The sequence below is a fragment of the Batrachochytrium dendrobatidis genome, assembly GCF_000203795.2.
Source record: "Batrachochytrium dendrobatidis JAM81 unplaced genomic scaffold BATDEscaffold_1, whole genome shotgun sequence".
Taxonomy (NCBI): Eukaryota; Fungi; Chytridiomycota; class Chytridiomycetes; order Rhizophydiales; genus Batrachochytrium; species Batrachochytrium dendrobatidis.
In genome coordinates, this window is record NW_006281099.1 from 3,518,638 (window position 1) to 3,530,848 (window position 12,211).

Below are 12,211 nucleotides of genomic sequence, written 5' to 3' on the forward strand. Positions count from 1 at the left end.
CAAGGATGTGCCGTTTGTGAAAAACCTCCAGATCATGAAACTTTGTATGTTTCTGAGGGAATCTCCTTTACTGCTGAAACTCCCACTGTTCAACAATGCTTATCGTATAGGGTCCCACATTTGCGCTATCTGTCCCTGTCAATATCTTTTGCAATGCGAAATGGACCTCTGGATTTATTTCGCACATTTCGCTGCAAATTTGCGAAATTCACATAAAATTCGCTTAATAATATGCTAAACAATACATGTATCATACTATATTTCGACAGTCCGAGGTAAAAACAATATCAACAACGACCACATCTACGGAATGCGTGCAAAAACTACGCATGTATATCGTTTTTTAAAAACGAGACAAGTATCCTATTCCAGATCTCCATCCTTTGGAAACCATCTCCTGCAATTATAATAAATTCATATGTAACCCAACATTTCTCCTTTTAATCCATCTGCATATGTAAGTTTTCTACCATTGAATAACTCAAATCACCAAATTCCACCTCGCTGCCAATTTTCCAAGCAGATACTCGCCCTGATTGTCTGATCGCTCAGTCTGGTCCGCGAATCAGTAATTAAATGCCTTGCCTTTGAAAAGGCGTGCTCCGAGGACGCAGATGTGGCTGGAATTGCTAGATAATCCCTTGCCATTTTTGCAAGCAAGGGGAAATCCGATTCATGATGTTTCCACCACTCCAATGGGTCTTGCCTAGGATCCACCACTGGGATATTCAAATATTCTTCGAGTTGCAAAGTAGGAGCCAACCTTTTCTTTTTAAAAACCCTATTTGCTGGAGTAGGTGCATCCGAATTCTAATGAAATGAGCGTGACAAAGTTTAAATACAAGTAATTACGCATGTGATTATCTGACAAGTCCAATGCCGTTTTGAATACCTCTAATTGCATCAAGCCACTTTGATTGTGGTACTCGGCATAGACGCTTTGGATTTGCCTTTTTGATTTTTTCTTTCTGAGAAGCATTTTCTTGGGCATCCTGATTTTCGTCGTCGTAAAACTCAAGTTTGTGTTGAGGATCAAGTACCACAGCGATCACACAATGGTTATTGGAAACATTAAAATACTTGTCAAGCTTCATTTGGGATGCATTTGCTGCGTCTTTCAAATTTCCAATGTATCAATTGCAAGCGATTCATTGGCAATTCTCCGATAACTTGCTGGAGTTCCAGAAATCGAAGCGTCTAATCTTTGTCCATAATCACTGACGGCATTTTCACAATGGTCCAATAACACGTTGTACCATGGTATAACGTATGACAACGTTTGATGCTTGTTGATGTTACATTCCATTGTGGATTGTTTGAATGGTTGAAAGAAATGCACTAATTCAGTCAAGTTGTCCCAATCTCCCGCTGACGGCACGTCAGGGATCTTCTTTTCCATGTACAATTGATCCAAGATTTGAACGAGTGGTTCTAATTAACAAATTTAAAGACAACATGTTATTGCAAATTTAACTGCAAGGTGGCATACATAAAGTGCTCTTGAAGTTCAGCTCTAGATCCTTGACGTACCTCGCATTTTCAAAGCTGTGACCAGCATATCGAATGTAGAGTTCCATTTCGTGGCGACATCAAGGATTGGCTCTAAGAAAGATTCTCCCATTATCTTTTTCAGTTGTTCCATCGATGTGGGGGAACATTGTAGCAATTTAATCCCTTCCCTCAGTGTCTCGATTGATGTCTTGATCTCTTGATGTGCATCTTGGGCGGCAAGATCAAGGACATGTGCAAAGCAACGATGATGACATTCGGGAGATTCCAAATAACCAGAATTGAGGAGCTCTTGAATGAAAACCTCATTGTTGGACGCATTGTCAGTGCAGATTCCTAAAATGAGCGATTTCCTATCACCGCATATGGGTTCCACAATCTGCTTGAATAATGCCGCAATGTTCTGGCCGCTGTGGCTGTCATTAAACACAAGAAAGTCGACAAGAATGCATTTCAGTTTCCAATTTTTGTCAATAAAATGGGCAGTGACAGCCGTGTAAACAACATTGGCAGGCGATGTCCATATGTCGGTCGTAAACGAGATCTTGGATGTGTTTTCTTTGATAAGAGCATAAACGTCAGCTTTTGCAATTTCGAAATCACGATTCACAGTTTGTGATATAGTATCGGCGGACTTGAAAATGATATGCTTGTTGATGTACAACATCATTTGTTGAAAATAGGGATTCTCAACAATCAAAAGCGATTGATGGTCACCAACGATCCACCGCTGTAGCTTGTTTTGAAATTCTGTCTGGGTAAACCCTGTCAGTACAAGAAAATAGATTAACATCAAAAAATACAATATTAATATTCCAGACAGCAGAAATAATGACGCATCATACGAGTATGCAATGATTACCTTTTTCAAAGCAGTCTTGAATCTTACTTTGTAGTTTTGTACCCTTTAAACTTATACTTGTGGAGTCTTTGGAATACCGATCCATTGCATCTGATAGAGCGTCGCGGTGTTTGGTCACCAAATGGGCAACAAGATTGAAGTTGGTTCTTGAATTTGTCTTGACGAGCTGCTGACAAATTTTACAGGGAATTCTCGCCTTGTCAAGGTCATTTATATCATCAAGCTTGTCAAAAAACTGCCACACCAAACTGGCCTTTGAGACTTTAGACAAACGTGTGGTTGTTAAAGGAATAGAGCATGGGATTGAGGGTAAGGAGGACGACGCATGGTCATGACTGTCGTCGGGTTTCCTTTTCCTTTTCCCTTTGCTTGCATTCTCATGTCCATCGATTGACGTTGACGACAGCTCATACACTTCCATAGAGGAAGTTACATTATGTGATAGCGTGGTATCATTCGGTGCCTTATCTATACTACTACCGCCTACTCGAATATGGGGACTGTTATTTATTAGATACTATTAATGAGTTATTTAGCGTGGATATCAAGAGTATTGACATGCGAGTATCCTATTCAGCACTATATCGAATCTTGGCTACAATGACAAAAAAGCTTTTATTACAATGCGATTTTGAGTAATGTTTTCCATTGTCTAGTCATGCAAAAATGGCAAGATTGCAAAACATAAACCAGCAAATGAGGTTTCAAGCAACAATTGTAAATGTCAATTTTTTGATAAAATGAACATGATAGTCCTACCTAGATGTACTAGGGCAAGCTATAATGGAGCTAATGCACGGCCATGCATGACCACAAGCTTGCGTACCTATAGACATACATGCATCCATACACTCACATATAGTCATATTGACCATCGTAATTCAACCAATCTTGGACCAAATGCCATTTCTACACCAGCCAGTATGCGCAGTTATCTATTCCATAAACCAAGACTATCCTACACTACAAGAGCTGGCTCTAAACCATCAATATGCGTTGGTTGTGGTGCAGCGTTTCAGCATCACTCTCCGATTTCAGCAGGCTATATTCCCGAGTTGGCATATTCTCGAAAAGCGAGCATCACTCCAGCAGCCATTGCAAAACTCAAAGACTCTATTGAACCACTTTCTCCGAGTCAAGTCAAGACTTTGATTAATGCTTCCAAGGAGGAGAAAGTGGTTCCAATCTGCCAACGCTGTCATAATCTCAAGCATCACAATAAATCACAGGTCCCAGCTACATTTAGCACAGTTCACTCCCAATTCAAATCACTCAAGACTCGTACAGGAGGACTAGTGGTTTTGATCGTAGATGTCTATGATCTGCCTTGTACTCTCTTGCCTAACCTGCGAGATCTTGTTGGCATGAAGAACGTTATTGTCGCTATCAACAAAATAGTAAGTTTCAAGTCAACTGTTGGACTATTTTTGGTGATTGTGTAGCAGCCTATTAATTCCGCTGGTTTTACTGTAGGATCTTATTCCTAAAAAAGATACTCCTAAGCAATACATTGACTGGGTCAGATCTCGCATTCAAACTAGCAGACATACAGGGCCTATCAGCATTATTCCAATTTCAGCGACAAAAGGAACTGGAATTGATAGTCTTGTGAAGGCCATTGTGGACAATAGAAACTCTAATGAGGATATTTACATGGTTGGAGCAACCAATGTTGGCAAGTCGTCTGTTATTAATCAAATCGTCACTCATGCTGGTTATAAAGGATTCTTGACCACATCCAATTTTGCTGGCACTACAATTGCACCTGTCCCCATTCCAATATCATCGTTTGGAACACAATTCTTTCCAAATTCGCTTGGAGACATCAGCGATCCTGATCATGATGCACGCAAGGATACAGGACATTTAATTGACACAGTAGGTACATACAACAGCCAGCAACTTACACATTTTTTAGCTTCAACCGAGTTTCAATTTGTCGTTCCCAAAACTTCCATTCGACCCCGCAAAGTCAATCTTAGACCAGGCAAGAATATATGGTTTGGAGCTCTGGTTCGACTTGAAATTGTGAAAACCAAGACAGCATCCAGCTTTTGGTTTTATGGGTGCCATGTTCTCCCTATTCATGGCTGCAGAGAATCTAGAATGGCTTCGCTCTGGGATGAGCATGCCGGCATCAACAGTCAGATCATGACTCCGCCATATGGTAAGGACCGTATAAATGCACTCCCGCCTTTTGCTATTGCTTCAGAGTCTAGATACAACAAAGACGGGACTCGTATCTGGCTTGGTGGTTTGGGCTGGATTGTCATGTATGGTGAGCTGCATTTTCGCGTTTGGACACCTGGTGGTGTTGGTATCTATACGGATAGCGATCCCACTAGCGAGAAACCCCAAAAGGTTACTCTTTAATATGTTTTTTCTTATTCCAATAAAATTACTGTGCATCATCTATATATGGTAAATGTTCCTTTTATTCTCCTGCTGTGCCCTTGCCTATGCCAATCTAATTTGAAAGTGCGGATCTTGTGAACAAATGGATACTGTTGAAACTTCAAAATATGCAAAATTGACAAGTTTGCACAAAACCACAAAATATTTGCACAATTGACTAAACTATTGCTTACTGCTACACATATCTTGATTGCTTTAATCACAGCCATTTTTAACTATGGATTTTAAAACTCAGCACAGAGCCACAATAGGAGCAAAATACAAAGGTACTTCGCTGATCTCTGCTCACAAATCCAACAAGTTGGCCATAGAAAATAAAAAAGCTATGTCATTCAGCAAAACAATATCGTCTTCACAAAGTCCTGGAAAAGATCCTGCTCGAGAGGAATCTACCAAGAAAAGACTAATGAAATGGAAACAGGAACTGGATACTAACGCAATTCGAAAGTCAACTGAATCACTGCTTCAATCGATCGAGGTAATAGTATATATTTATAAAAAAAATAAGGTTGATTAAATTTTTGTGATGTTGATATGATTGCACAATATGTGTTGAATTATGTAATGTGGATGGCGCTTTGCATTTGCCATTTCATTGCAGAGCACTGAGTTCAATATCAAGAGTCAGATCATTTCAAAACGAGCAATGGCCGTTACTGCATTTGGAAATATCGAAGTCCCAAAAGAATCAGGAAACGATGTGCTAACTGAGGAATTGACACAGCGTGCTCATTATGATATAATGGAACAAATTAGCAAACAACGCGTCCGACAAAAAGAAAAGGTATACTTTTACGGCTCAAATTGTGAATATCCACTCGATCGATTGATCGATTTCATCCTACACCACGACTTATATAATGGGTAATCTTTAAAATGCATTTTCAACTGTATTAAATATGTAGATAAAGCAAGCACAAACAGTTGCTGAAGATTTAAAAAAGCGCATTATAAAAACCAAAGAGGATTTCGCAAAAAAAGCCATCTTGCATAAATGTAATTCATAAATCTGCATTGTATTGTTTAATCCTATAACCAAAGTTTTCAATCAATTCTAACATATGTGCCATAATTAAATATGCTTTTGAATTCTGATACTGGCATGCCAACATATTTTGGTTTGGCATGCTAGCAAAACCAGAGTTTAGGCGGCATTTTCACTGTATATTTGGAGATATTTTAAACGTCACTGCTCTCATGGATAATATATTTGCAGTTTTCAGTTCAAACAATACAATAGGTATAGTCTTGCACGAAATAATACGTTGGTAGTGTTATTTCAAATCAAAAAGTACTTTTTTATCCACAATTAGATTGGTAATGTATTTTAACATTGTCACTATTTACTGTTTCAATTTCTGCTCAACACAAACCCTACATTGATGTTCAATATCCGGTTTATCAAGAGATTTGGATGGTGCAAGACGATGACTCTTTGTCTAACCAGCTATGCAAATTGATACAGATTGAAGTAGATCCAATATCACATATCGAGCATTTGTATGTGGAAAGTAGATTTACGCCAAAGAATGGCGCAGCCGCGACCGACACGCATGCTGAAGGCTCTAAAATTTTAGCCATGAAATCCAGCCATATTGGTGCACAAAGCAATACCAATACTGTAGACATAGTCATTGATGATGAAAATGATGATCAGTTTCTTCCATTTTCAACAGCAGTAGCACCAAAACAGAACGACTCACGTAAACGACAACGTGTGAGAAATCTATTCAAGTATCCAAATATGAAGTCCGAGGAACTTGCCAATAGGAAAGAAATATGCCAAGAGTTGGCGTCAAATAATTTGGAGTCGTTAAAAAGTCCAAGTCAATTTCATGCATTATTTTTTGTTGGATGTTTTACTGGACAGGGATTAATAGCTGAAATTAGCTGGTCTATTGACGTGAAAACCAAAAAAATCGTAAGTGGCATTAATCATTCTAGTACTCCAACAGTTTAGCGTCTCTTAAAGTATTCATTCATAAATAGAAACTGTTATATGTTGATGTCATTTGAGTCATATACGGTTGTGTGCTAATCTTGAAGCAAACCAACGATTTTAGGAGTTCGAGTTTTCAATTATATGCCAAAAAAAGCTATCACAAGTTCCTATTTTATTTTCCAAGTTTCAGCAGATGGAGGATGGATTATCCATTATTACTACCGAAACTGTTTCGGCCTCTGGAGATCATTTTCTACAATCATTTACATTGGATTTGAAGTTGGAGTGGATGTGCAAATGTGATGTCCTTATTTTAGTTGCTATAGATCACGCAAATCGTACTGTTTCTCAAAATCAATATTTTAAAGCTGACCACGCAGTTGAAAATCTTAAAGCATATGAAAAAATGATGATAACGGCAATCTGTGAGGACAGATATCACAAAGGACTGATTCTTGCTTTACGTAACGGTTCATGCGTTCGTGTCACTTATACAAGGAATCTTGGCCACAATCCCACCAGTTTTTCCACTGCACAAACCATTCCTGTCCCTTTGACTAATCAGAAAATCAAAAAACTAAACCATTTTGATGCAAAGACAGACAAACAAACCCACGGTTTGAACTTCACAGCAGCAAATACTGACCGATTACTGAAAATTTCGTGGTGTGTCGAGGTAAATTAATCCGTCGACTATTTGTCATAATGCTTTAATTGATAACTATCGTTGCATTCACATAAAATACAACTAATCTTAAATGGTATCTAGCTTTTTCAAAAGGCAGATGAAGAGATGCCGTATCGAAATAAAAACATACATATAGTCGAGGACGGTACTCCAACGTACATCGTTGGTCAGACATCTGAAAGAATAGGTCTTTCGTTTATAAACAACCCCACGCTAGGCTCCAAGCCAGACGACTTTGAGGTCGGTTCAAATTATACAAGGTTTTCGACTATTGCAGTATTTAGCTTTTAAACCATTTTGCTAAACTGAATCAGATTTATTTGAAAATACTTAGGTGATATCTCTGAAGTGTATCATCAATTTACAAAACAAAAAGCCACAACTGATCATTACAGGATCAGACGGTCTTGTACGCATATTTGCAAACAATATTGAAAAGATTCTTACTAGACCACTTAGCGTGATTTGCTTTGATAAAAGTGTTCGATCTGTTGATGATACAGACGGTTTAACAAAAGTGTCATATCATGCGCAACCATCAATTGCTCACACTGACATCATCACAACTCGAGATACTCAACTATTTACAGCTTTTACCAACAAATGTACGATTCAATTGCTGAACCAGTCAATGCTTGTCATCTAAGTTTTTGGCTAACCTAATCTCATTGAAACTTTTTTCAATTGATTTACCATATAATTACAGCAATGTTGGTATCGTTCGATCTGGCCAACCCAGAAAGCTCAACCATTGAAATACAGGTAGTTTCAAATAGACCAGGAGTAGCTCCTTCAACTGATCTTCAAACAAACCAAAAACCCAAAGTTGAACATCATCTCAGCATCATTGATGACAAAGAAGGAATGGGAATCATAGTTAATGGTAAAGAGTGGAGTATATTAAGCTACAAAAAATTGATGGCTTGGTCTGTAGAAAGTAAACACGACAAGATTGGAAATACGCCGTTGTGAATAAACTACACCTGCTTCTCGACAATATTTAATATTTGGTATGCTCAGACTAATTTCCAAATTCAACGACCGACTTGATAATCAAATCTAAACTTTGCAAAATAAAGATGGACGAGGCATCACCGCTTCCAGCAGTAATAAATAAAAGGACGACTGCCGTACCTCTTAGAGCAGCACTAGCTCGGATGAACGACCGAGCTATCGCAGAGGCACTGGCTTCAACTCAAAAGTCAGCTTCTACCACACCATCAGTCTCAAATGCTTTGCCTACATCCATGGAAAACTCGAAGACAGCTTCTTCACAGCTAAACAAACACGGCTCTACTACTGCAGCGCTTAAACGTATCCAGAAGAATATCCAACACGGACTAGACAGAACTGTAATACGCGCACCTAAACAGGGGGAAAAGAAACGAGATGCAGCACTGGCTTATGCTAGTGCTCAAGAGACAATTGAAAAGCTCCAAGCTTCTATCGAGGTTTGTTTTAATGTTTGAGATACCTTGAACAAATGTACAATTAAATGCTAATGAGTGGTATCTCTAGATATCAGAAAAAGCATACAAAGATGCCATCACTGTTCGACGAACAACCCCTTCAAACATGTTTGAAAACCAAGATGCGGCTGCCAATCTATTTCAAGAAAACGAGTTAAATGTCAACTGGATTGATCGAGCACGACATGAACTGACTCGAATGACTGCTCGTAAAATCACAATGAATCAAGAAAAGGTATTTACGAAACGGCTACTGCGCTTATCAATGTATTTCTAATAGGCTTATCTAGCAGATTTTGATTGAATCTCATGATATATATAAACCTATTGGATTGATTGTAAATAGATTTCGATAGCAAAGAGTATAAGTGAAAAGACAGATATTCAGTTACAAGAAGCCAAAGCGCAACTGCAACAACAAAGAAAGTTTTTCCAAGGTACCATGACGACTGTTTATACCTTGATCAATAATTCATCTGTTTGGAGTGAATTGTGACTTGTCCTATCTCGATATAGATACTAAATTGAGGTGCTAACTATTAATATACAGCACGACCCAAGCTTCTTAAACACTATTATTCTATATTTGGTGATATATTATTTGTATCGGCGCTCAACGACTGCGCATATGCTGTGTTTACCACGAAAAACATTATTGGTAAGAACTTAGTTTAACCATTGCATGACTAGTCTGGTAACTCGTGATTTTACTGTATCTAATAAACCTGGTTTGTAGAAATCTGGATTACTGAAATAGTAGATGCAAAGCAAAAAACCAGTATCAAAACAATCATTGAGCTCAAATGTGATCCTATTACTCTAGTCCACCAACTTTCATCTGAATTAATCAACACAAGCTATCAAGAACATGAAGCAAAAGGAACTGTGTCATCTACAACCCAAAAATTCAACACAAGTAACAAGCAAGAGCCAAGCTCACAAAAACTAAGAAACAGCCAAACTGCCGATTCAACTGCTCTACCATCTTTCAAATCTTCCTTGAATAATCCCAATTCGATACCATTGCCGAAAAATCTACGTGGTCACACCTCTTCATTTGATCGCATAGACGAAAGTGTACACAAAACCAGATCAGTCATTCAAAACCTTCCATTGCGTAAACTTTTGCAGATGGCAACATTCCGATCAACAAAAATGGCCAACTTGACCGAGACTGGACATACTTTGTCACCAGAAAATCTAAAGCTGATAAATGGACCTTCTCGATTAGTCCGTCACAGAACGATGTTTTTCGTTGGCTGTCAAAGTGGCGAGGCATTGAATATTGAAATTATTTGGGAATATGATACCAACTCTGAAAAAACGGTCAGTAGTTCTTTCTTTATCCAAAAACAATCAGATTGTGTATCAGTGTAGATAAAAGCTCATTGTAATTATTTCTACATAATGTGACATGACACTAGGAATTTAACATGAATGTGTTGGCGCAACAACAAATTTCGTATATACCCATTTCTCATGTTTTGTACTACTGCACAGAGGAAGGCATTCCACTGCTTGTCGTAGAGGTTGCAACACTGACAGGAGAACACGTTTTGAAGGCATTTCAAACTAATTTTGAATTGGAATGGGCATGCAAATGCGATGTGTTAAAACTGGCTTCTGTGGATCGAATACCAAGAACCATTTTACAAGATAAATTTGATTTTACTGGAACTCCGCTTAATGATTTCAAGAACGTGGGTGAGTATAGCATAAATATCAATTTTAAAACGTCAAGCATAAAACTGTCATTACTACGAATAGCATAGTGTAGCAGCTTAATATGTTCAATTAACTCTGTTCCAAATATTAACATGTATTGGTGATATAGAGGAACTTGTTGTTGCAAATATGTGTGAAGATAAGCGATATCCTGGCATAATAGTAGCATTACAAACAGGAGTTCTACTTCGAGTAAAATACGGTCGAGAAACACAGGTCAGATCAGTAAACACTCCAGAGTATCACGAGTCTGATTATTCAAGTAAAATTCAAGATAGTAACGCTTTAAACTTGAACTCGGCTGGACTATACTCAAACCAAGCAGATGAAGATGTGCAGGATCAACTTGATCATTACGAAGTAAATGTCTCGTGGGTGTTGGATGTACGTAGCCTGAAGATGATTGACTGCTATCAAGTCGCAATAATTGAGTATTATGTAATGACTTGAGTTTTAATCATGCGCAAACAGATATTTTTATCACAAGTGGAAGAAGGTTTCAAACAAAAATCCTCTTGGGTGGACAATCTTTTACCGACATCTGATCATGTAGATACAACCAGTCCAAAAAATGAGAATCGTGTACGGGCACGAACCTTGATGAGCACATCACCAAAAGATTTCAAGGTATCTACCAAGTAATGTGTTGATATCTGTTAATTTAAACCCAAATGAGAGATATAACAACCGAGATGATACTTGGGATACTAAAAGTTGAAACACATTTACAATTAAAAAACAGATTACTGGGATAAGATTTTTAATAAATCATAAGCACAACAAGGCGCAGTTTATGGTGGCTGGGAATGATGGGATAATTCGATTTTATCCAGATGAACCAAATCGAAACAGTAACGGAGTCAAGCCAATTAGTAAATTTTCAATTAATACAGAGATTCGGATATTCGATGGAAAGGTTCAAATTTCGGCTGATCAAAAATACAAGTCTTTAAACAGTCCACAAATTGACAATGTGCTATGGTACAAAAATATGCAGCTTGGACTTGCATTTACTGAAAACTGTAAGTCTATTGTGTTGGAACTTGGCAATTTAAAAGGGGGTGGTCGATACTAAAACACATGTGCGGGGTATGTTTTAGCAACTCTGGCAGTATACGATATCAATGATCCGCTTAGTAATATGGCACAAGTCAAAATCGTTTCTAAAAAGATTGGGGTGATAGAGGAGCCAAAACCTAACAAGAGTTTAATCAGTACACCTCGAGGAGTTTACATGATAGATGATGAGCGTGGACTTGGAATTCTTTACTGTGGTCAAGAGTGGAGTATGTTTAGCATAAGTGACATGATTGAACTAACAAGTACTTCTGAATAAACGCTTATAAAAGGTATATAATAAAATAAATAGATTTCAAAAATAAAATCATGGCAATAAGTCAGCCCGATTGTAAATAGCTGCAATTTCATTAGATGGTTACTGGACTGGAAAAATGCGCAGTAATGATCAAGGTGTCAGAAATATACATGCAACAATGCATTTAAAAACTCTAATAAAAATACAAGTGGTGCCATAAAACCAATGACTGACTGATAATCCACATGTCAATCAACTACTCAAATCGTCATATATTACAAATGCA

General features: G+C 38.0%; 4 protein-coding genes across 4 annotated transcripts; 3 read left to right on the forward strand and 1 right to left on the reverse strand.

Annotated features, from left to right (window-relative positions):
• Window positions 1-486: 486 nt before the first annotated feature.
• On the reverse strand, window positions 487-687 carry BATDEDRAFT_8813 (uncharacterized protein; the record flags this gene model as incomplete). The annotated part of the gene is made up of 1 exon (XM_006674985.1): window positions 487-687. A coding segment is annotated over one exon (201 nt), but the record flags the coding sequence as incomplete, so codon positions are not given.
• A 2,490-nt stretch (window positions 688-3,177) lies between these two features.
• Window positions 3,178-4,744, forward strand: BATDEDRAFT_85971 (uncharacterized protein; the record flags this gene model as incomplete). The annotated part of the gene is made up of 2 exons (XM_006676068.1): window positions 3,178-3,768; window positions 3,845-4,744. 2 exons carry the CDS (start codon window positions 3,178-3,180, stop codon window positions 4,742-4,744), a joined length of 1,491 nt encoding a protein of 496 aa, XP_006676131.1.
• Window positions 4,745-5,003: 259 nt separating this feature from the next.
• On the forward strand, window positions 5,004-8,388 carry BATDEDRAFT_22318 (uncharacterized protein; the record flags this gene model as incomplete). Its single annotated transcript, XM_006675466.1, has 9 exons — window positions 5,004-5,264; window positions 5,388-5,570; window positions 5,692-5,782; window positions 5,919-6,026; window positions 6,193-6,707; window positions 6,850-7,404; window positions 7,498-7,656; window positions 7,751-8,021; window positions 8,123-8,388. 9 exons carry the CDS (start codon window positions 5,004-5,006, stop codon window positions 8,386-8,388), a joined length of 2,409 nt encoding a protein of 802 aa, XP_006675529.1.
• A 185-nt stretch (window positions 8,389-8,573) lies between these two features.
• BATDEDRAFT_22319 (uncharacterized protein) lies at window positions 8,574-11,946 on the forward strand (the record flags this gene model as incomplete). Its single annotated transcript, XM_006675467.1, has 10 exons — window positions 8,574-8,867; window positions 8,935-9,120; window positions 9,232-9,322; window positions 9,436-9,543; window positions 9,622-10,211; window positions 10,310-10,589; window positions 10,720-10,994; window positions 11,082-11,237; window positions 11,353-11,632; window positions 11,711-11,946. 10 exons carry the CDS (start codon window positions 8,574-8,576, stop codon window positions 11,944-11,946), a joined length of 2,496 nt encoding a protein of 831 aa, XP_006675530.1.
• Between the last annotated feature and the right edge of the window lie 265 nt (window positions 11,947-12,211).